This window comes from Corythoichthys intestinalis, chromosome 20, assembly GCF_030265065.1.
Source record: "Corythoichthys intestinalis isolate RoL2023-P3 chromosome 20, ASM3026506v1, whole genome shotgun sequence".
Lineage (NCBI taxonomy): Eukaryota > Metazoa > Chordata > Actinopteri > Syngnathiformes > Syngnathidae > Corythoichthys > Corythoichthys intestinalis.
The window spans coordinates 21778916-21800861 of record NC_080414.1 but is presented as its reverse complement, the minus strand read 5'-3'; the positions used below and the strand labels follow the sequence as shown (position 1 = coordinate 21800861).

The window sequence follows — 21946 nt, the reverse complement described above, 5'->3', positions numbered from 1 at the left end:
GGCACAGTTATGTAAAGCGTTACAAGTTGTTTTTTGTCCATTTGTTTACAGGTGAAAACGCTGTTAGGCGAGGGAAGACAACTTTATGTGCCTCAGAACAACACTTTCTGTACGTTGAGGGACATATATCGAGACTTTGTACATTCTACTTTGATGATGGAAGGCTCGACTTATGCTCCACCTTCATTAAAACTTTTCGAATAACCTTATAGTATTGTGATTTATTGACCTGTTTTTCACATGCACCAATCGTTTTTAAAACAAACACACAAAAAAAGAAATAATGTTGTCCAAAAGTTTTATTGTGATCAATATCTGCAAAAATAATAATAAAAAAGACATATTATTTGTATACATGTGTGATGAGTAAATAATACCATAACTATAACCAGATGAAAAATACCTTGTAGTATTTCCTTGTAACAACAAAATCTGTGTCAGCCCTTATCCATTCGGCAAATGTAATATTTGTAATTTTGGTCACTCAACAGACCGGAGTATCAATCTACACCTCATGTCAACACAGGCTGCAAAGACTTTTTCGAATTTTTGTCCACGAACGGACAACGAAGTGATAAGAACAAACGCACACTTCATCTACGTCATACTGAATCCATTTTTGGAGATTCTGTGGGTTCCTCTGGTTTTATTTTGCAGTTTTAGCTTTGTCAACACACTGCTAACTTCAACCGCACTTCATGATGTTCTGTCAAAACCGGAAATCCGTTGCAGAAAATGTCAAAGATGGTGCCGCCCATGTTTCGCTCTGGAAACTTATCAATTAGGGCTGTCAAAATTATCGCGTTAACGGGCGGTAATTAATTGTTTTAATTAATCACGTTAAAATATTTGACGCAATTAACGCACATGCCCCGCTCAGACAGATTTAAATGACAGTACAGTGAAATGCCCCCTTGTTAATTGTGTTTGATGGAGTTATGCCGCCCTCTGCTGGCGCTTGGGTGCGACTGATTTTATGGGTTTCAGCACCCATGAGCATTGTGTAAGTAATTATTGACATCAACAATGGCGGGCTACTAGTTTATTTTTTGATTGAAAATTTTACAAATTTGATCAAAACTAAAACATTAAGAGGGGTTTTAATATAAAATTTCTATAACTTGTACTAACATTTATCTTTTAAGAACTACAAGTCTTTCTATCCATGGATCGCTTTAACAGAATGTTAATAATGTTAATGCCATCTTGTTGATTTATTATTATAATAAACAAAACAGTCCTTATGTACCGTATGTTGAATGTATATATCCATCTTGTGTCTTATCTTTCCATTCCAACAATAATTTACAGAAAAATATGGCATATTTTATAGATGGTTTGAATTGCGATTAATGGCAATTAATTACGATTAATTAATTTTTAAGCTTTAATTAACTCGATTAAAAATTTTAATCGTATGACAGCCCTACTATAAATGCATTCTAATTACCTGGTGAAATGCACACTTGACTTCCTTGTTTCGTCTTCAACACCTTCTATGCTTCAATCTTTCCCCTCATGCTCCATAGCCGGATGACAACTTGTTTGTCATGTTTGGGCCTGCACAGCAGGTACCTCGATTTTTCCATTTAGCTTTCTAGTAAGTAAACATACATTTCATGTACAGTATTATGTTTTTGCTCCTCTGAGTTCATGCAACGAAATACAGCGAAATGTTTGTGTACACTGCCCTCTGCTGCTCATTATAGTCGGTGCAATTGTTTTCAGAAGGCCTACAGTCTACTTCAAATACAGTCGTGTAATTATAGTGACATTCTCTCCATTTCAGTGGTGCACAAATAGAAAGTTTGCCATCAAATATTTACGGAGACCACACTATATATACACTTGGAGAGAGACATCAGTACAGTGGCGGCACAGTATTTCGGTGCCACGCTGAAAAGCTGCAGTGAAAAGGGGGTTCGTTACGTAATTGGCAGCTCCGGAAGCGCGCATGCGCTGTAGCAGCCGAGTCCCCATCACCATCAGAAGTAGAAGCAGCAGCATCAGGACCACCGAGCTTCCTCTCCACCTCCAATGATGGCGCATGTAAACACGGCGCTTGTCCTCTTGTCTTCCCCGGATCCCGACCACAACTTCCTCGCTAACATCTGACGTGACACCCGCGTTGTTGTCCGTCTTTCGGTGCGTGCTCAACCGAGTTTTGGACTACCGTTGACATTGTGATGGTCACACGACGACGCACTTGCGACAAAAGGTTGCCCTGAGAGACCCCGCCGAGCTCCTCAGTGGTGGGGGGGATATGCACGTCAGTGTTTGGCCCTGCTCGCTCTCCGTCGTGATGGCAGCTCTGTACCAGGGCACGGACGCATCCTCCCCGGATAAATTCCTCGCCCTGAAAGACGTCAGGGAGGTGAAGGAGGAGACCACGCTGGACGAGAAGCTCTTCCTGCTGGCCTGCGAGAAAGGTCGGTGCTGCACACAAATCAATGTGGAAATGTTTTTCTAAGACTGATGGACAAAGGTATTAAGACATACCCAGATCAGTCCTCAGTATATAGGACAAATTGCATTGTTTGTTTGAACCATCCCAGTTACTTTTGCTTTGGACTCATAAGGAGGTTTGCATAGGATGAACTGCTAAAATTTTAGATTTGAGTCAAATAAGTTTAAGTAATGTATACATAATTTATTTTAAATAAAATTTAAAATTTTATAGGCATAAACGTTGAAATTATTACTTAATAATTAACGTATAAATTATTATAGAATAAACACATTTTAAAGTAGGAGTAATTGGGTAAAAGGAATTCAAGTATGATTGTATGCCAATAAATACAATAAATTGTTTATCTGAAAGTGTAATCATTAAAGAATGTTAGTTGTAAAATTGTTACAAATGAAATTTATTTAGTTAAAAAATGAATTCATTTTTACACTCATAAATTTTTAATGATCTGTACATTGTGAGCAATTACTTTGGGGTTTTTCCTTAGAACTGAAATGTAAAAGTAATCATTTTTGTCTTTTTAATGCATGTTTTTTTTTTTTTTTTTATTGGACGTAACATTAGACTTTTTTTACATAAGAAAAAAAAACTAATACAGTATGTTAAATAACCTGACCCATTTGTCTGCTCGAGCACAGCAGCCCCTCTTGTTTCATTCAAAGGAAGCATAAAACAACAAAGGCATGTGGACGCAACTGTGACATGCAGGCAGGACACAAAACAGCAACTGTGACCATATAAAGTCTCTAAACAAGGCCCAGAAACTGGAGCAGCCATTTGTGGGAGATGTTACTGTAAACAGGAGTTAGCCCTCATCCAACCCAACTTGTGGCAGTTCAAGCCTTGGTCTATTCGATGCATTATTTTTTGGGGTCAGCAGGTGACTACTACATGGTGAAGAAGCTGCTGGAGGAGAATAGACACGGTGAACTCAACGTCAATAGTGTGGACGTGCTGGGCCGTGACGCTGTCACCATCGCCATCGAGAATGAGAATCTTGACATTCTGCAGCTTCTACTCGAGCATGGTTGTCAGGTAGTAAACACACACAAATAGGCCTTCCGATCATGCAGTGTTGATTTTATATGAATAACTGCTAGGCAATGGTCAATAGTCTCATACACCCGCAGTTCTTTGCAATGTTCGTTAAATGTCAAGGGAAGGCTGTAAGGATGCGTTCATAAAAATATGTTCTAAGAGAGAGAAGGAAAGAGGATGTATTGAGGGGAGAGGTGAAGGTAGGAGCACAAAAAGCAAGGCAGAAACATAACTTAACAGAGTACATTTAGACCTTGGGATTTAAGAATGAAAAATATCAATGCAATTCCAGGAAGGAGGTCAGGAAATAGAAAAGACGGCCTGGATAGATGGAGGAATGTTTGCAAAGTAAATGAGTGACGTAAATAAGCAAGTACAGTAGTTTGAAAAAAATAACCCGAATGTAATAAAGTGAATTCTGACATATCCATGTCTTGGGACCTAGCTTCAGTTTTATAGTCCGACCCTTGAATTGATTCTGAACTGTTCCTCAAGAAAACATGTACTGCATGTGATTGCTTTTGTTTTTGGTATCCTGTGAGCTTTGTTTCCTCACAGGCTACCGACGCCCTGCTGGTGGCAATAGACTCGGAAGTGGTGGGAGCTGTGGATATCCTCCTTAACCACAGACCCAGGCGCGCATCCAAGCCCTCTATGGCTGTGAGTCCTTGCAGAGCAAGAACTGTCCTTACAAAAAATATTTTACCATTGTACATTTCCTTTCAACTCCTTCCTACCCCATAGAAACTAATGCAGCGAATCCAGAATCCTGAGTATTCCACCACCATGGATGTGGCTCCCGTCATTCTGGCGGCCCACAGGAACAACTACGAGATCCTGACCATGCTACTGAAACAGGACATCTCGTTGCCGCGGCCACACGCCGTAGGCTGCGAGTGCACGCTCTGCAATGCCAAAAACAAGAAGGACAGCTTGCGACACTCCAGGTATGAATGGATTTATTCTTGAGACCTGTAATAAAAGAAGATAGACTAATCATAAATAGTGAACGGGTTTAACATTCAAATTTAAAAGTAGTCTGTCCATCTAGATCAGGGGAGGGCAAACTATTCCACAAAGGGCCGCGGTGGGTGTGGGTTTTTGTTCAAACCCATTAAGAGGACACCTTTTCACCAATTTGATGTTTTACAAATGCAATCAGTTGATTACAGTCAGGTGCTTCTTGTTTCTGCTGAAACCTCATTGGTAAACTGTCTGTGCTGGATAGGTTAGAATAAAGACCAGGACTCACTGCAGCCCCCAAGGACCCGTTTGCCCACCCATGATCTAGATTATCATTATGTGTATACTAGACATGTGTCGGTTACCGGGTTCAAGGTATACCATGGTATGAAAATGTCACAGTTTCAAAACCACTAAAATTTTCCGTCATACCGTTCCTACGGTATTAGCAATTTTTTATGTCCCAAAGGTAGAAATCCCTCGCTTGCAGCTGCAGGGCATACCTCTCCCCCTCCGGTTGTTGCTCAGTGAGTTAGAGTGACAGCTGTGCTACACGATGGCTGGAGGAGGTTAAACACCTGAACTTTTCCCCCATCGAAAAAAACAGTAATTGGTATGGGAATACTTCGGCTACAGAAAACTTACAGACTGCTGCGGCTGAGAGGATGAGGGCCAACTGATGTAAAACTGATGTAAAACATGTGGCTGCCAGAGGAGGCAATACCGCCAAAATTAAAGGTTAGTAAACGCTGTTATTAACGTTTCCCACCAGCTGCGAGAGTTAACTCCAGCTTGTTTAGTGTGACTAGCGTTGGTAAAACAAATACAGAAATTTGGCAACAATTCGATTATTTTTGTTCTGATGATAATAATGTTGAGCTTTGGCTATGGGTTTAGGTTCACCTGAAGGACTGCATTTATTTTAAATTTATTTTGAATATTTCAGTTATTTATTGATTTATTTTAACATATCATTATACTTACAGTATGTTTCAATTTGCTAATATGTTGTTTTGAAAAATAAATATCCTGTTCAATGGGAAAAGGTTTTTTTTCTTTTTATCCCAGACATCTCAAAATAACACATTTTAGAGCTGTAATTGCAATACCGTGAAACCGTGATATTTTTGCTTAAGGTTGTCATACCGTCAGAATCCCATACCAGCACATGCCTAGTGTATATCTTAATCAGTTCTTTGTTGACTAGTCAGAATGGGGACACAGTGCTCCAATTTGGCCCGATTTGTTGGTATTTGTTTGCATACAGAAGCACAATTGTTAGCTTTAGTCCCTAGCAACCTAATTTTCCCACCTATCTCTGGGAATAGGTTCCGCCTGGATATTTACCGTTGCCTGGCCAGCCCTTCCCTCATCATGCTGACCGAGGAAGACCCCATCCTTAGGGCTTTCGAGCTTAGCACGGATCTCAAGGAACTTAGCCTGGTGGAGGTGGAGTTCAGGTGCTTGTTATTTGGCATGCAGAGATGAAAAAAGGATTCACACTCTGTACTGGTGGAAGTCTGTTGTGATAAAAGTAAATAGAATTAGAGTTCAGTTTTGGAACAAAGTAAAGTCTTAAGTCAAGGTTAAACAGTAGCCTATCTGTTTACTAATGTAGTAGGGTGTAAAATTACATAGTCAAAAACTAATACTTCAAGTAGATATCGCAAAAAGTACAAACACTTGATTAGTCACTACCACTTCTCATCATATAGCCACAAAAATAATCTCAGTTATTCGTTGGTGTGTCGCATATGCAGGAATGACTACGAGGAGCTGGCCAAGCAGTGCAAGATGTTCGCCAAAGACCTACTGGCTCAGGCTCGGAACTCCAGAGAGCTGGAGGTCATCCTCAACCACACATCCAATGAAGATTCCGTGGATAAGCGGGGGCTCCTGGAAGAGCGCATGAACCTCAGCCGCCTCAAACTGGCCATCAAGTACAACCAGAAAGAGGTTGCTTTTCACGTGTTCATGCCACACTTTTCTCTGCACGATAAATTCTTCAGACCTTTAGGGCTGGTGTTGGAGGATTTACAGCTGCTAAATTATAACCAGTGTTTGTTTTGAAAAGTTTGTAAAACCGTCGTCAAACCGTTCATGAAAATAAATTCCTACCAGGGTTGAAAGGTTAAAATATCCCATCTTAAAAAATCCTGGAGTTGAGGTTTTGTAATATGAGCTTTGGTTTTCCAAAGTGAATGGATAGATGGATGATTGATTTAGATGCGATATGATCGACTGGCGACTAATCCTGGGCTTGATCCCTCATCTATTCTGTCGAATATCGTCTGGCATTCTTGCACCAACCCAAAAAAGAAACAAGCACTGAGAAAATCTAACTATGCGGCACTTATCAAGCCTTCAATTGATGCATTTAAAGCCCTGAGTCAGCAGTAATATTCCTATGAGCTAATGCAAGTCTGCTAATTTTAGCCCTTGTGTGAATCAAAGGGACAGAAACAAGTTTTTGACCTTGATAAATCTATGCAATTTTCCAAGCTTGGCCTCCATTGCTTGCGGTCTCCTTGGATCTCTTAGCATCTACCATAAGGATTTGGGCAATGTGCTGCTACTTTTTACCCTGATAAAATATTCTTGCAAACCAATGCAATAGTTGTAGAATGTGGGGGAAAGGGGTTGTCAGAAAATAGTTTTTCTTTTTAACTTCCCATTACTTGATTACCAACAGTGGGGCAAATAAGTATTTAGTCAACCACTAATTGTGCAAGTTCTCCCACTTGAAAATATAAGAGAGGCCTGTAATTGTCAACATGGGTAAACCTCAACCATGAGAGACTAAATGTGGGGAAAAAAAAAAAAATAGAAAATCACAATGTTTGATTTTTAGATAATTTATTTGCAAATCATGGTGGAAAATAAGTATTTGGTCAATACCAAAAGGTCATCTCAATATTTTATGTACCCTTTGTTGGCAATAACGGAGGCCAAACGTTTTCTGTAACTCTTCACAAGCTTTTCACACACTGTTGGTGGTATTTTGGCCCATTCCTCCATGCAGATCTCCTCTAGAGCAGTGATGTTTTGGGGCTGTAGTCAGGCAACACCGACTTTCAACTCCCTCCACAGATTTTCTATGGGGTTGAGATCTGGAGACTGGCTAGGCCACTCCAGGACCTTGAAATGCTTCTTACGAAGCCACTCTTTTGTTTCCCTGGCTGTGTGTTTGGGATCATAGTCATGCTGAAAGACCCAGCCACGTCTCATCTTCAATGCCCTTGCTGATAGAAGGAGATTTTCCCTCAAAATCTCTCGATACATGGCCCCATTCTTCTTTCCTTTACACAGATCAGTCGTCCTGGTCTCTTTGCAGAAAAACAGCCCCAAAGCATGATGTTTCCACCCCCATGCTTCGCAGTGGGTATGGTGCAATTCAGTATTCTTTTTCCTCCAAACACGAGAACCTGTGTTTCTACCAAAAAAGTTCTATTTTGGTTTCATCTGACCAGAACACATTCTCCCAGTCCTCTTCTGGATCTTCCAAATGCTCTCTAGCGAACTGCAGACGGGCCTGGACGTGTACTTTCTTCAGCAGGGGGACACGTCTGGCAGTGCAGGATTTTAGTCCCTGGCGGCGCATTGTGTTACTGATAGTTACTGTGGTCCCAGCTCTCTGTAGGACATTCACTAGGTCCTCCTGTGTGGTTCTGGGATTTTTGCTCACCGTTCTTGTTATCATTTTGACGCCACGGGGTGAGGAGGGAGTTGAAAGTCCGTGTTGCCCAACAACAGCCCCAAAACATCACTGCCGTAGAGGAGATCTGCATGGAGGAATGGGCCAAAATACCAGCAACAGTGTGTGAAAAGCTTGTGAAGAGTTACAGAAAACGTTTGGCCTCCGTTATTGCCAACAAAGGGTACATAACAAAGTATTGATATGAACTTTTGGTATTTACCAAATACTTATTTTCCACCATAATTTGCAAATAAATTCTTTAAAAATCAAACAATGGGATTTTCAGTTTTTTTTTCCCACATTCTATCTCTCATGGTTGAGGTTTACCCATGTTGACAATTACAGGCATCTCTAACATTTTCAAGTGGGAGAACTTGCACAATTAGTGGTTGACTAAATACTTATTTGCCCCACTGTATGTTTGTTTCAGTTCGTGTCCCAGTCCAACTGTCAGCAGTTCCTCAACACGGTCTGGTTTGGCGAGACGGCCAGCTATCGGCGCAAGCACACCTGCCTAAAGATTGCTACGGTGCTGAGCGTAGCCATGCTGTGGCCGCTGTTGTCCGTGTGCTACTTGCTGGTGCCGCGATCCCGCGTAGGCCAGATCATTCACACGCCCTTCGTCAAGTTTATCATTCACAGCGCCTCCTACTTCACTTTCCTGCTACTTCTCAACCTCTACTCGTTGGTTTACAACGAGGACAAGAAGAACACCATGGGCCCTGCGCTAGAGATGATAGACTACCTGCTAATCCTCTGGATCATGGGTAGGTTCCAAATGCTAATCACTTGTGTTCTTCGTACTCACTCACGCCACTCAGTATCATATTTGTGGTTTCTGTCTTGTCTGCGCATGAATTGTATTCAGTAATGATAGTAGTATTTCTTGTATTACTTGTTTGTGAATATCATGACAATGTGTTGATTGAACCAATACAATTCATCCGTTATATGCCTTAACTTATTCTTAACCAATCTTGGTTTTGAGTCAATATCAAGGCCTTATAGTCTTGGATTTGACTTAGTTTCAGTAACTGGTATTTTTGGTCTTGATTTGGTGTGAATGCCTCAGTACTAATTTTGACTTGGTATCAACCCTGCAAAGTCATTTTCTCAAATCCTTTAATTCTTTGTCATGACACGGTCATAAGCAGAGGTGGGTAGAGTAGCCAAAACATTTTACTCAAGTAAGAGTAGCTTCACTTCTAAATGATATTATACAAGTAGAAGAACAAGTAGTCATCCAAAAATTTACTCAAGTACAAATAAAATGTATTAGTTGAAAGGAATACTCAAGTAATGAGTAACATTGTGAGTAACAGCTTACAATGGGTTTTTTTTTTTGTGTTTTTTTAAAGTTGTGGTATACCGTATTGGCCCGACTATAAGACAGCCCTGATTATAAGACGACCCCCTCTTTTTCAAGACTCAAGTTTGAAAAAATGACTTTTTGAACACCAAATTGATTTTCATACAGAAAATAATTACAGTTCATCTAAAACAAATGATTATAACAATATATTTGAGAGAAAAAGCATGTTATTTTGCCTCTTTCAAATCTTAATATCTGAACATTTAAATATGTAAACTAAAGTGCAATCACATTCGTAAATGAATGGCTTCTGGTCTTTGAAATGTAAATAAACCAATTTATTGTGATAAAACAACAAAATTGCAATAACTGCATTAACCATCAAAGTGAAGTCTAACTGTAACTGTAGTCTTGAAACAAATCTGAATGAGGAAAAACATTGCAATAAAATAATGCAAACTGGTTAAACTGGTTTATTTCCTTTTTTTTCTGTGAAGAACTCACTCTTTTGGTTATTATCTATTTAATTAATAGTGTTATTATTATTTATTATTATATTACCGTATTGGCCCGAACATAAGACGGTGTTTTTTTGCATTGAAATAAGACTGAAAAAGTGGGGGTTGTCTTATATTTGCAGTCGAGACATTATACCCATTCACGACGCTAGATGGCGCCAGATATCATTTAGGCGATGTTCTGTCATGACAGATCTCAGCTACTCTCAAATTTAACCAGTTTGCATTATATCATTGCAATGTTTTTCCTTATTCAGATTTGTTTCAAGACTACAGTTACAGTTAGACTTCACTTTGATGGTTAATGCAGTTATTGCAATTTTGTTGTTTTATCACAGTATAGTGGTTGTACTGTAATTATTTTCTGTATAAAAATTAATTTGGTGTTCAAAAAGTATTTTTTTTCAAACTCGCGTCTTGAAAAAGAGGGGGTCGTCTTATAATCAGAGCCGTCTTATATTCGGGCCAATACGGTATATTATATTATATTATATTATATTATATTATATTATATTATATTATATTATATTATATTATATTATATTTATTTTATTTACTTTTGTTCTGTGAAAAATCCAGGAAGGGTTATTTGATTGTGGCTTTCTGAAAAACAATAAATTTTTACATTTAGGCACTCCTGCAATCGTCACACTTTTTCTGTTACAAATTGACCCCGGCCCCTCATCAGAGAATGGAAAAGTTATGTGGCCCTCACAGGAAAATGTTTGGGGACCCCTGCTTTACGGGTTGAATCTTGGCACTGCAAAATCTTGGGAGTGACTTGGATCTTATCCTTTAAACACCTCGAAGTCTTGATTTGGGATCAGTGCTTAAATCTTTGTCCTGATTTTTCATAGATTATGTGATCTTATCTCCAACACTAGCTTTCCCTTTCCATGCTAATGCACGCCTGTCCAGGTTCCTGCAGCTGCATAACTATTGATTCTTTTCTGAATAGGGAATAAGGCCAATCATATCCTTTAATTTGATGTCTGACATTGGGTAGTGGAGTATAAATGAGATGTCTATGATATGGGCCTGGCTGATGTCCAGCAGACCTATCCAGTATCCATAATCCCATCAGGGGCGTACACAAGAAACAGCTTTATACTGCACGACAGAGTGCCTGCTTTCACCAAATCAACATCCGCTCCCGACTGGTTGAGCGTTGACACGTGTGTGAGCTCACATGAGGATGCTGAGACATTTTGTCCGCTGCCAAGAAACCATTAGCGCCGTGGTCGAATTGCTGGAATGGCTCACTGCCTTCTCAACTGTGATAGTTTGACTCATGCTTGCAGCACTCTGCAGCAACCAAGCGGCAGCTCATTGGTCGGCGAGTCGTAACTCGTCGCAGTCACAACCCCTGATCATTCGGCTCTGCCCCTGATAAGCCCCTCAAATGAATGCTACAGTATTTGTGTGTTTTGTCATACCAGGTAGGGATGGACAAGCTTTTGGGTTACATTTCATTTTTAAAACAGAAAGATGGATCATTAGTTAACAAAATCTATTAAAAATCTTAATTTTTTTGTTTAATTCTAATTGTAACAATGACCTACCTATCCATCCATTTTTTTACATTACTCATCCAGAACAGGGTCTCTTCATTCAAACAAGAATCCGTTGTACAAAAACACGTGTCAAGTGTGTGAAGCGGTGCTAAAAGTTCATCCATGTGTCATATACCGTGTTCACTTATGTGCTTTGCAATGTTCTACTTCCCACATTACTTCCCATCACTCATTGAGTCACATGCTGCTCATTAATGGGTAAATCGGACGAAGCACATACAGCGGGGCAAATAAGTATTTAGTCAACCACTAACTGTGCAAGTTCTCCCACTTGAAAATATTAGAGAGGCCTGTAATTGTCAACATGGGTAAACCTCAACCATGAGAGAATAAATGTGGAAAAAAAAAACAGAAAATCACATTGTTTGATTTTTAAACAATTTATTTGCAAATCATGGTGGAAAAAAAGTATTTGATCAATACCAAAAGTTCCTCTTAATACTTTGTTATGTACCCTTTGTTGGCAATAGCGAAGGCCAAACGTTTTCGGTAACTCCTCACAAGCTTTTCACACACTATTGCTGGTATTTTGGCCCATTCCTCCATGAAGATCTCCTCTAGAGCAGTGATGTTTTGGGGCTGTCGTTGGGCAACACAGACTTTCAACTCCCTCCTCTCCCCGTGGCGTCAAAATGATAACAAGAACAGTGAGCAAAAATCCCAGAACTACACGGGGGGACCTAGTGAATGACCTACAGAGAGCTGAGACCACAGTAACAAAGGCTACTATCAGTAACACAATGCGCCGCCAGGGACTCACTTCCTGCTCTGCCAGACGTGTCCCCCTGCTGAAGAAAGTACACGTCCAGGTCCCCCAGGTCTCCCAGCCCAGAAGAGGACTGGGAGAATGTGTTATGGTCGGATGAAACCAAAATAGAACTTTTTGGGTAGAATCACAGGTTCTCGTGTTTGGATGAAAAAGAATAGTGAATTGCACCATACCCACTATGAAGCATGGGAGGTGGAAACATCATGCTTTGCGGCTGTTTTTCTGCAAAAGGACCAGGACGACTGATCTGTGTAAAGGAAAGAATGAATGGGGCTATATATCAAGAGATTTTGAGTGAAAATCTCCTTCCATCAGCAAGGGCATTGAAGATGAGACATGGCTGGGTTTTTCAGCATGACAATGATCCCAAACACACAGCCAGGGCAACAAAGGAGTGGCTTCGTAAGAAGCATTTCAAGTTTATGGAGTGGCTTAGCCAGTCTCCAGATCTCAACCCCATAGAAAATCTGTGGAGGGAGTTGAAAGTCCGTGTTACCCAACGACAGCCCCAAAACATCACTGCTCTAGAGGAGATCTGCATGGAGGAATGGGCCAAAATACGAGCAACAGTGTGTGAGAAGCTTGTGAAGAGTTACAGAAAACGTTTGGCCTCCGTTATTGCCAGCAAAGGATACATAACAAATTATTGAGATGAACTTTTGGTATTGACCAAATATTTATTTTCCACCATTCTTTAAAAATCAAGCAATGTGATTTTCTGTTTTTCTTTTTCCACATCTAGTCTCTCATGGTTGAGGTTTACCCATGTTGACAATTACAGGCCTCTCTAATATTTTCAAGTGGGATAACTTGCACAATTAGTGGTTGACTAAATACTTATTTGCCCCACTGTATGTGCATATGTGTTATTTAGCCCACTGTGGGTGTGTGCATTCTCACTTTCCTTCAGTCTTAAAAATCCCGTTTCCCTCAAAAAACAGACAAAACAAATGCAGCTTTAGTTGCTCAACTTATTGGCAGAAAATGGTCTCTGTGTATGGAACAATGGCAGACCTGACCAAGCTGCCAAATCCAGTTTCCTGTCGATAACACTGGAACAGGGAGAGAAGCCTAAATTAGATAAACACCCAGATCTTTCCTCCCTAGATATGCGTGAATTATACAGTAGGAAAGCTATGTGGTTTTTCTCCAACTACTGGCCACATTCCAAAAGCGTGTGTTGCTTCAGTCATAATTCTAAATTGTATATACATGTGAATGCGAAGGGTAAAATGTAAGTATGTGTACTTACAAGCAAAATTGTTATGTGTCCTACAGGAATGGTGTGGTCCGATGTGAAGCGTCTGTGGTACGAGGGACTGGAAGACTTCCTGGACGAGTCGAGGAATCAACTGAGCTTTGTCATGAATTCCCTTTACCTGGCTACTTTTGCCCTCAAGATAGTTGCTAACAGCAAGGTGCACACACACAACCACACTAGTTAAAACACTTCCCATGTGTTATAATGAAAATCAATCTTATACACTCATAATAAATATATAACGATCAGAGGTGGGTAGTAACACGTTACATGTAGTCCATTACATTTATTTGAGTAACTTTTTGAGAAAAATATACTCAGTGGTTTTACTTAGCCATACATTTTACTTTTACTTGAATAGACTTGTGAAGAAAAAAACGCTACTCTTTCTCCGCTACTTTGGGCTATGCAAGAGTCGTTATATTTGTCCTCCTTATTCTACATATTAAATTTATTATTTTGTTTTTGCCAGCAATGCCAAGAGTAGCTCTACTAATTTCACCAATGAGACATCGCAACAATAATCACGACTCCATTAAACCAATCAGACGCAAGCTTGCCGTTCTATGTTAACGCCAGCCTGTTCAATCACGTGGCGTCTTTAAAGCACCGTACAAATTGAATTTGACATAAAGCTCTGCCCTCAACATGACTCAAAAGCGTGGATTTAAACCGCTCTCCAGTTTTTATTTGGCACCGATTGACCACGGAAAACCAGAGATATGATCCTTTAATTTTAATAATTGTAACTATGAAGGAACTATTCGCTATTCAAACTAGGAACTATTTTTGCCACTAGAGGGCACTCGTGCTCTTTGGACGTTCTTTTTGTTTCTCTCGCCAGAATTAAATGATTTTTTTTTGGGGGGGGGGGTATTTCTTTGGCTTGATGTGGTTATGTAATGGGTTATTATATAGTATCATTATAACAACAGTTCATATAGATAAGATTGTGCTGAGAGAAAAAAATACCATTGTTTAACAAAAAAAAAAAAAAGCAGCTGCTCACAATTTTACTCATTACTGTAATTGTCGGACTATAAGTTGCTACTTGTTTTCCGAAATTTCTGGGTTCGCGGTGAGTCAGCAACCAGCACACTTTTGCTCAATAGACGATGTTTATTGATTAGAAAATGCAGAACAAATGAGATTTATTGATTCCAATCCCACAAGAGCAAGCTAGCAAGTATCAAAAAACAAGCATAACAAATGGTAACGATGACGCGAGATTTGAGTTTGTCAATCCCAGAATCCCCACGCTACCGTTACAGCACAACCAGGTGTTCCTTAGCAATGAAAATCGCTTACCGTGACAACGTGAAATGAGCGGGGAGCCAACGCTCCGGTAAGGCGGCGACGGAACAAAGCCAGGCGATCCGTACTTGACCCACTGGCGGACTTCACTGGTCGCCCGGAAATGCCCGGCTTTTGTAGGAACGCGCCACACGAGGGCGGAGACGGCCAACCCCCGTCCAGTGACAAACATTGAAGCTACGTTTGGTTCAGCCCCTCGAAAATGGGGCTTTTCTTTGCGTGGTTCCCAGGTTGTGCCATCTGGTAGCAGATGTTGTGTTCCCACGGTAAATATTATGAGTGCAAAACAAGTTATCTCGTGAGATTCCCTCCTAACTATGGAACCCAGGCATGTAAGAAACAATACTATGGTGCAAAACAAGTTATCTCGTGAGATTCCCTCCTAACTATGGAACCCAGGCGTGTAAGAAACAATACTATGGTGCAAAACAAGTTATCTTATGAGATTCCCTCCTAACTATGGAACCCAAGGTGAAAAACAATACTATGGTGTCGAAGTGGCGGACAATCTAGGTCACAGAGGCAATCATACATCACATAGGCATAATGTAATATTTTCCCCCATCACTACTTTTTTCCTTCATTTTGAATCCTGCAGCTTGTAGTACAGTGCGGCTTATTTGTTGATTTATTTGGGTTAATAGGTAAGACTTTATTTGACAGTGGCATCATAACACTGTCATAAGACTGTCATAATTATGACATAACACTATCATGGACATTACTGAATGCTTGTGCCATTAAGTGTCATCTTGCAAATTATGTCACTAACTCCATTTATGTCCAGCTTGGATCTTTTACATCCGTTCAAAAGAGAGATAATTTGCCAGATAACACTAAATGGCATCTGTTATAAGCATTCAGTGTCATATCATAATTATGATTGTCTAATGACAGTCATATGGCGCCACTGTCAAATTAAGTCTTACCAAATACCATAACTAGCAATTAGGGTTGTTCCGATCATGTTTTTTGCTCCCGATCTTATCCCGATCGTTTTAGAGTATCTGCCGATCCCGATATTTCCCGATCCGATTGCTTTTTTTTGCTCCCGATTCAATTCCAATCATTCCCGATAATTTTTCCCGATCATATACATTTTGGCAATGCATTAAGAAAAAAATGAATAAAACTCGGACGAATGCATACATTCAACATACAGTACATAAGTACTGTATTTGTTTATTATGACAATAAATCCTCAAGATGGCATTTACATTATTAACATTCTTTCTGTGAGAGGGATCCACGGATAGAAAGACTTGTAATTCTTAAAGGATAAATGTGACTTTGTATATTGGGACTAAATATTGCCATCTAGTGTATTTGTTGAGCTTTCAGTAAATGATACTGTAGCCATTTAACTGTTTTGCCCAAATGTATGATGGGAAGTGCAACCATGACTGTGCGTAGTGGCACCAATTAATATATCTTCTCTGCGTTGGGAAATAACATAGGGTGATAAGAAAAAGATCAACTACTACCTTTCTTCCCCACATTGCTTCCCATGATATTTCTAATTGTTGAGAGAGGGATTTTAAGGCTTTAGCCAAGTAAACAAAAGCTCCAAAGATTGTCAAAATTCACTCTACTCATTTTACGCTGCCTTTTAGCTCTATATATAGGTAAAACGGCGCCATTATAGATTGAACCCAACAATGCGTGAGTGGGTCATGCAGCGCATTGCGTTAAACATTTTAACGTGATTAACTTTTTTAAAATTAATTACCGCCATTAACGCGATAAATTTGATAGCCCTACTTTATGCCAAAACTAAAGACTCTGGATGAGTGTAAGACATTTTGTCTGTAACGTTAAATACAATTAGAAAAGGAATTAATTTTAAAAAATTAATATATTAAAAAAAGGCATGTCCGATATTTCTTTGCCGATTCCGATACTTTGAAAATGACGTGATCGGACCTGATTGATCAGGATGCCGATCGATCGGGACATCTTTACGAGCAATTAATGAAACAACTGGCACAGAAACTGAAGAAATAATTCGCACAGAACATGAATTTTGATTGTTATTTAAATCTTTAGCGCTGCAATGCATGTTAGACAATAACAGTGTTGACAGCAGGTGGCAGCAGAGATTGATTGTCTCCCCAGTGATGGCCAAATGAAGCTTCTTGAAGCATGAAGCTTCGCAACCAATTGGTTCAAAGCTTCATGGTGGTTCATTTGGTCATATGACAGTTGTATGATGCTGCTTTCAAATAAAGTATACCGGTTAATATCTTTTGGTGTCAATATCCCATAATACAGTGAGGACAGCTGCGGCTTATAGTCCAGTGCAGCTTATCTATGAACAAATGCCATTTCCGTGCCAAATTTGGTGGGTAGCGGCTTATAGTCAGGTGTGCCTAAGAGTGCGAAAATTACGCTACTTGAGTATTCTTTTCACCGGATACTTTTGTACTTAAGTACTTTTACTTGAGTAATCTTCTTTTGAAGTAACACTACTCTTATTTGAGTAAAGGGTTTGACTACTTTAACCACCTCTGCTAACGATAAAAAATTATAGCACTTTTCACACTGGTTTTTTTTTTTTTTTTTTTTTTTTGGAGTTACTGAAATCTATCTCGCACAAGTGAGCATTCCAAAGGAACAACAATTTGTATACAACCAGTTCAACAGCACAATTCTTTCAGATGCCATCCAAGAGAATCCTCAGAAAGGAGCAGACATTCTCTCGATTATTCTTGGTTCTGGAATGTTCCAGATCATAAGGGTGCATTCAGAGTTTAAAAGATTTGATTGCACCCTTGAAGAAAACTGGAATAACATTTTTAAATGTTTTTTTTCCTCCGCAGTTCAATAATGTTGGGGAGACTGAGAGGAAAAAATGGGACGCCTTCCATCCCATCCTTGTGGCCGAGGGCTTGTTCGCCTTTGCCAACGTTCTTAGCTATCTGCGCCTCTTCTTTATGTACACTACCAGCTCCATCCTGGGGCCACTGCAGGTAGGAAAGATGTGGGTTTTTTTGGGGGTTTTTTTTAGATGACAGTGTGTGGGATGCAGTTATGGATGCGCACAGCTGTGAAAGAACAAGCTCTGAAAATGCAGTTATGTCATCATTATAAAATGCCTCCTGAAATGGATAGATTCTGAAAATGTGCTTTTTAACGCCCACGGTTCAAGTCAACACCACAGGCAATGCCAGCAGAGAAGCAAAGACTAATGTTTTTATTGAAAATGTATGTTAATATATTTTTATTCTTTTTCCATTTTTATGTTTTTATTGCATCACAAGCAGTCTAACGGAGAGATAATTGTGTGGCTTCTGTTTCCAGCCAGTCAGACTGCCATGTTTGTGGCTAATCTGTCTTTTAAAACAGCCAAAAACAGATAATGACTTATGAGTGCACTCCACCTTTTCGTTGTTCCACACACCTCACCCTCAGGCTCTGGTTTAGTCAATGTGACATCATTGTCTGTCTGGACCAAATGGAAAAGTGATCAGCGTCGGGACTGCATGAAGCAGATGCCCACGCATTACCACGTGTGAGTCAGTCATGTTAGGAAGGTTTTCTCCCATTCTATCATTCCCATCATTGTCCCACTGATGCAACTTAATGCGGTTGGAAAAATTGAGCATGCATGTACAGTACATGTGCAGCGACATAAAGTACCGTATTTCAGGTACAATAATAGTGTGTTTAAATTAACTAAAATGTCTTGGAAATAGGGCCAGAGTTATCGATTATTTTAGTAGTCGATTAATCATTCAACTAGTTAGTTCGAATAATTGAGTAATCTGATTAGGAACATTTAATGCATTGCGGAATATATTTTAGGTGATGTAAAACAAAGACTTGCTGATATTGCACTTTCAAAAGAGCATTAAATGCGAATGTAGAATAAAAAAAAAAAACATTTGCAGAAATTTATGCAAACTATGCAGAACTGCACTTTCATTTAAAATAAATTAAAATACCCGAGCTCAGCCTAAAACAGTATTAAAAATAAATAAATAAATAAATAAATAAATAAGGGCTGTCAAAATTATCGCGTGAACGGGCGGTAATTAATTTTTTTTTAATTAATCACGTTAACATATTTGACGCATTTAACGCACATGCCCCGCTCAAACAGATTAAAATGACAGCACAATGTAATGTCCACTTGTTACCTTTGTTTTTTGGTGTTTTGTCGCCCTCTGCTGGCGCTTGGGTGCGATTGATTTTATGGGTTTCAGCACCATGAATGAGCATTGTGTAATTATTGAAATCAACAATGGTGAGCTACTACTTTATTTTTTAATTGAAAATTTTACAAATTTTATTAAAACGAAAACATTAAGAGGGGTTTTGATATAAAATTTCTATAAGTTGTACTAACATTTATCTTTTAAGAACTACAAGTCTTTCTATCCATGGATCGCTTTAACGGAATGTTAATAATGTTAATGCCATCTTGTTGATTTATTGTTATAATAAACAAATACGGTACTTATGTACCGTATGTCGAATGTATATATCCGTCTTGTGTCTTATCTTTCCATTCCAACAATAATTTACAGAAAAATATGGCATATTTTAAAGATGGTTTGAATTTCGATTAATTACAATTAATTAATTTTGAAGCTGTAATTAACTCAATTAAAAATGTTAATCGTTTGACTGCCCTAAAATAAATAAATGAGGACCCAAGTACAACAAAATAACAATTGGCTAACTTGCACAGCAAAAGTCCGCTAGCTTAAATGCTATAAAATGCTTTTTTTTTTACAATGAGCTAAACAAATCATTCAAACACACATTCCCACAAAAAGAATAGCTAAGTATATGTACCTACAAACTAAATACCGAATGCATAAAAAAACCATGAGCACAAACAAAAACTTAATTTATGTTGGTCTTAACAGGAAGCAGTTGGATTCAGCCATGTTAAATGAGTTATGTCATATTCACTGTTAGGTCAGAGGTCAGTGTATCCACCCAAGTCAATAAAACTAAATGCAAACACTTTCGAAGCAAACCATTACAACTCCACTCTAATTAAACGACTATTCGAAGCAGCAAAATTTGATTCGAAGCTTTTTTTCAATTCGAATTACTCCAGTTAATCGATTATTCGTTGCACCATTGCTTGGAAATAATTTTAAATATGAACCTCGTAACATTCAAACAGATACGCTAATAGTTTGGACACACCGCTGGCTTGATCATTTGCATTAAGGGTGTATAAATATTACATCACACAATTCTCGTATGGATTCCAAATCCGAATGTATCGATCCTCACGCGTTTTTGGTGGAAATAAACAATACAGTGCACTTCTACTCCCGTCCAACTGGTGGAAGCGCGCAGCTGCTTTGCATTCTGCTGCAGTAACAACCAGTGTTGTTAATCTTACTGAAAAAAAGTAATTAATTATAGTTACAAATTACTTCTCCCAAAAAGTAATTGCGTTAGTAACTCAATTACCTGAATGTAAGAGTAATTAGTTACTTGGCAAAGTAAAAAAAAAAAAAAAAAAAAAAAAAAAAAAAAAAAAAAAAACATTGGCCACACTATGTGAAGTTTTTTGTGAAGGTTTTTGGTACAATTGGCCCGAGCCCAATTCTTTACCCTAATTTACCCTTTACCCTGAATCAGCTGTTAAAAGTTGTTAAAATTGCTCCCATTATTGCATTAGTTCCCTTCTCTCTACTTTCAACATATGAAAGTTTTAAAACTGTTTCATCATTTAAAGATAGATTCAAGTCAAGATTTTGCCGATTTAGAAGTATTTTAGATAAAAAGTTACTTAGGTTCTCTACAACAGAGCCGTCCTAAAAAGTACTGCTTTAAGATGGCGGCTGTCTACTAACTCATTTAGTGCCATGTCTGTCATTTTGCATCTAGTTATATCTATGTACAGTACATGTGATATCTATCATGTCTACCATATCTACCATAACATGCGCGCGTAGTTTGTACTAGCTACAACATGTATTATTGGAGCTACCTAGCATCGCGTTTGCTCGGCGTCACAACTTTCTTTCCTCATCCATACTCCTGCTCTGTCGTCTCGGTGAGTCCGTCTCCCTCAGACTTTTCGACCAATATAGTAACGCATAGTAACGCATGCCTTTCCGTCCTCAGTAACGGTAACGGCGTTGCCAAGATGAGAAAAGTAATTAATTAGATTACCCACTACTGAAAAAAATAACGCCGTTAGTAACGCCGTTATATTGTAACGCCGTTATTAACAACACTGGTAACAACAACATCTTGCGAGAGTTATCCCGGGTGGCTTCTTTACACAATGGTATCGCGGGATTTGGCGCCACAGAGCAAAGGTTTTAACATGGCAGGGATGGAGATACGCGATGCCCTGACGCACCTTTATTAGTCTGAAATCTATGGTCATTTTTGCTTTTACTGCAAAAACAGGCATGGAGTGTGACAAGGGTCACACCAGACATAAGCTGTGCAATGCAAAAAATGGTGTTTTGGCCCTGTGGTGGTTTGTGTACCTAGATGCTCAAGCTAATGTTTCGACCTGCCATTTTCTTTTAAGGAGCTGTTCGTTATTAACATGCTATACATCCTTTAAGATGTTTTTTTTTCCCCATATTTACAGTCCAATCGGTTTAAGCACATGCGGACTAAAGCTGGTTTGCACTAAAAAAGAGAGAGTGTAAAAATGAAAGCCATATGTTGTTCAAACATTAAAAAAAAAAAAAAAAAAACATGTTTACTTGAGTGCTGGATGAGCTTTCAAGAATAAATTGATATAGATATACTTTTATGTCCATTTTAACTGAGGTGGGTAGAGGAGCCAAAAATTTTACTCAAGTAGGCGTTACTTCAAAATAATATTACTCGAGTAAAAGTAAAAGTAGTTGTCCATAGAATGTACTCAAGTACAAATAAAAAAGTATTTGGTGAAAGCAATATTCAAGTAATGACTAACATTGTGAGTAACTACTTATTTTTTTGTTGGATTTTTTATTTTTTTTTTAATTTAAACATTGGTATTTTTTCTGAGCACAAAGTTATCTATATGGACTGTTGTGATACTGTACAACATAAC

At 38.9% G+C, this 21946-nt stretch overlaps 1 protein-coding gene across 5 annotated transcripts in view; it reads left to right on the top strand.

The window, feature by feature from the left end:
* Positions 1-1978: 1978 nt before the first annotated feature.
* Positions 1979-21946, top strand: part of trpc1 (transient receptor potential cation channel, subfamily C, member 1) — a 30474-nt gene continuing 10506 nt past the window's right edge. The window contains exons 1-9 of one of the 5 annotated variants that reach the window (XM_057824783.1): positions 1979-2429; positions 3351-3505; positions 4067-4168; positions 4253-4455; positions 5800-5931; positions 6232-6427; positions 8599-8935; positions 13620-13759; positions 17736-17885. In XM_057824783.1, coding sequence (XP_057680766.1) covers positions 2264-2429; positions 3351-3505; positions 4067-4168; positions 4253-4455; positions 5800-5931; positions 6232-6427; positions 8599-8935; positions 13620-13759; positions 17736-17885 — 1581 coding nt within the window. In that variant the 5' untranslated portion in view covers positions 1979-2263. Of the gene's footprint in view, positions 2430-3347; positions 3506-4066; positions 4169-4252; positions 4456-5799; positions 5932-6231; positions 6428-8598; positions 8936-13619; positions 13760-17735; positions 17886-20399; positions 20942-21946 lie in introns of those variants that run through there. The other 4 variants (XM_057824782.1, XM_057824787.1, XM_057824784.1 and 1 more) reach the window with 4 other exon arrangements.